General features: G+C 33.7%; 1 protein-coding gene across 1 annotated transcript; it reads right to left on the reverse strand.

Moving 5' to 3' along the window:
* Positions 1–313: 313 nt before the first annotated feature.
* On the reverse strand, positions 314–1,532 carry LOC110661552 (myb-related protein 308). The gene is made up of 2 exons (XM_021820211.2): positions 1,336–1,532; positions 314–1,226 (listed from the first exon to the last, which is right to left on the reverse strand). The coding sequence occupies exons 1-2, from the start codon at positions 1,463–1,465 to the stop codon at positions 385–387; spliced, it is 972 nt and encodes a 323-aa protein (XP_021675903.2). The 5' UTR covers positions 1,466–1,532; the 3' UTR covers positions 314–384.
* Between the last annotated feature and the right edge of the window lie 2,048 nt (positions 1,533–3,580).

The raw sequence follows: 3,580 nt of genomic DNA on the forward strand, positions 1-3,580 counted from the left end.
TTAATTTGAAGCTTTTGTCCAGAGTGCAATCACTCATACAGGGAAGCTAATGCCTAGGCCCACTCTTTGGCTAAGCCAGCTCATAGTTTAATTTAACTGTTTCCGAGGAAATATGGATGGAGGAAGTTCCTCATCCTTTTGATGTTACAGCTGTTAGTGATATTTCTTGAGTTTCCTAATAAAATTTTCCTTTCGCTTAAAAAAAAAAAGAAAGGAGGATGGATTATGGATTGTTAGGAGCCTCAACATAAAGTCCACTTCACACACACACACACACACGTCTTCCACTTTTTTCAAAAGTACCGTCCAAGAAAAATATTACAATATCTATTGAAGAAGCATACGACCGCACATAGAGAAATTAGAAGATACTGGTTTATTTTGTTATTGCAAGGCCTGTGAATCCCATGTCAATTGATCTATAGGCCTCACACTATAATACATCTCAGGCATTTGTGTACACTCCACAAAATCAAAATCAAAGTTAGAGCTTTCAAACAACGCATCCATGTTCTGCCCAGCATTCAACTCATTGGTTTTCTCAATTTCAACTACTTGCTCTACCTGCATTTGCTCATGTCTTAAGGTTTGAGTAGACTCTATGTCACCACTCCACAAGCACTTCTCTTCTATGATCCCAGCACCAGATGGATTTGAAGTAGAACAGGATATGGGGTTACTTCCCATTGTTACAGATTGGCTTGCACAATCCAAGAAAGCTTGTATATTAGAGTTTTGGTGTACACAGCAGGTTGTTATGGTTGACGAAATATGCAATGGATGAAGACAGAAATAATTAGCATCAGGAGAAGGAATAGAAGGGGTAAAGGGAGTTTTCTTCACGTCCATGGAAAAATCTTTCATTTGTGAACTTACAGTGAAAACTGATGAAGAGAAGGTGGGCTGGTAATGAGAATCTGCGGAGGGTCTGCATGCAATAGTATTGTTATAGTTTTGTTTATAATTAGGAGATAGGAGTTTGTGAGTGTTGGGATCTAACCCTTGTGCAATAAGCTTCTTCTTGATGCATGAATTCCAGAAGTTCTTGACCTCATTATCAGTTCTACCAGGTAAATGTTTAGCTATTTGAGCCCATCTATTGCCTAGAATTCTATGAATATCAATGATGGTTTTCTCTTCTTGGGCAGTAAAAGAGCCTCTTTTGAGATCTGGTCTTAAGTAGTTTATCCATCTCAATCTGCAACTCTTTCCACACCTTTGCAGCCCTGCAAAATATATAGACGTGTATATGCCCTTTTCAGAAGATTTAAGAATATGTGATTATTAGAGACATGATGAAAGAAAAGGACTAGAAGGTAAAGTATAAGGAGTAACCTGCTAGCTTTGGAACAGAACTCCAAGAACCATGACCATGAGTGGTAATAAATTTGATTAGTTTCTCATCTTCTTCTGGAGACCATAACCCTCTCTTGACTTTCTGCTTGCTGCAACATTGATGGCCCATTCTCTTTTTACCCAAATCCTCTGTTTAGCTATAGCTCACCATTAAGTGTGGTGGTGCTTCCTTGTTAGTACCATTTCCATCAACGTTTGAAATGCAAACCTCTCCTTTATATAAACATGATTTTTTTTTGCAGCAAAGAAAATTTAATTAAGAAAAAGTTCGCTTTCTTAACTTGGCTACAGTCCGTGTTTATAAAATGCTAATATTATAATTAGTGAGAGCTAGAGAGAGATTGTGGAAATTGAACTTTGGGTGTGCTCAAGAGAGAGGACCACACTCTGGTCTAATCAAGTGCCTAGGTAACTTCAAGCCTTGTCATGAACAATTGCTCACAACTTGATTACTGCTTTTCTTTAACTAAATTAATATTAATATTTGCTGTAATTACTTGCCTGATTAATATAAGTTGGTATGAGACTGATATTTTAATTGACCATATTAGAGTACTAGGCAATATATTGAAGAGAGTAGATACATTTTTTGATGCCTTTTTTTAATGTCGTCTAACCTCTGTATGGTATGGTACACATTGAACATGCACACACATATATATTTGGTATGGTATGGTACATCATACTACACTTCAACCATCAGGCTTCCTCATACAACTCAATTTAGGGACATGTTAAATGAAAAAAATTATGAAAAAATTTGCGTGAATTTCACCATAATTAATTAATGGTTAAATTAAATCTGTTGCATGTGTATAAAATTGCATAATAAATTGACATGTGTATAATTGGTCACATTTTTCAATTGTTATTGTAAGTTTGATCATATGCTCATCAGATGAAAACCTTTATAGGATGGACTTATTGAACAATAGAGAAAACTAAGATATAGAACCCATATGCAAGTTTGTGTACGTAATTAATTCATGGTGACTTGGCCATCTAAGAATTTTTCCACTTGTATGTACAGTTGAAGTTGTCTGGAGTATATGCTAGATATGCATATATGTGATTTCACTGGACTATGTTCACCATTGCATGAATAGGACGTTTTTTTAAATTCTAAAATAGTATCAATACTAAGGGCTATTTCGGAAAAACAAATACTAAAAGTAGGGCATACAAGCTATAGCATTGAGAAGTGAGAATTTAATTTTCTTTTTTTTTTTTTTCTAAATTTACATAGTAACCATCATTATATTAATGGTATTGGAATAGTCTTTAGGGCTAAGAAGTCCCGAATTCGATTGTTTATCCTACCCTTTCATTGCCAAAAGAAAAGCATTTTTTATATAACTTTAGTCGTTTTGATCTGGTTACATCATGACTATAGGTTGAAACCATATTATATATAAACATACATAAAGAAACAAATAAATTAATCTTACTATATAAGGGATATATAAAGGGAGAAAGCATTAAAGATAATATGGCCATAAACGGGAATACCTTATGATATAAAGATAACTCACATCATTTCTTGCATCAAGATTCAACAGGCAAAGAAAAGTCCTCCACCCTGCAGATTGTGATCTCTTATCTTTCTCTTGGTAAGATTAGTATATTCGTACATATGTACATTATACTTATATTTACATGTGTGCATGCATTTCTATATAGCATAATGTCCTTTTCTTTACTCAACCATTTTGCTTGAATGCGTCAATTTCTTGGTGTCAACGAAGATAATCATGATTGTGTCTGCTTTCATGATTTTCAGTATTTTTCACCCTTCTCTTTCCCTTTCTTTCTTTTCGTCTTTTAGATTTTTTTAGGAGAAAATCACGTAGAAAAGCAAAAGTAGCAAAGAGGGTTACAAGCACACAGATTTTAAAGAAAAAACCTGTCCTTTAAAACATCTTAGGCTTTTACAACAAAATGTCAATGTTGTTTCCCTCTGAAAATCATTGCATTGAGTGTAGGTAAAATCTTTCCCTGATCTCTATTTCTTCTTTTTTTTCTCTTTTTTGAGGTAAAATAAAGTATATGTTGGCAAGACAGTGTCTCCCCTTTTCTTCCCAATTCATAAAGAAAAAACTTTAAAAAAAAAATCCACTTTTTATTTATTTTTTATATATTATTTTTTTCTCTTTTATTAGAAATATAATTAGAAAAACTAGGACCTATATATAATCACTTTACTACAATTGACTTTCTTCGTTTC

The sequence above is a fragment of the Hevea brasiliensis genome, chromosome 4 (assembly GCF_030052815.1).
Source record: "Hevea brasiliensis isolate MT/VB/25A 57/8 chromosome 4, ASM3005281v1, whole genome shotgun sequence".
Lineage (NCBI taxonomy): Eukaryota > Viridiplantae > Streptophyta > Magnoliopsida > Malpighiales > Euphorbiaceae > Hevea > Hevea brasiliensis.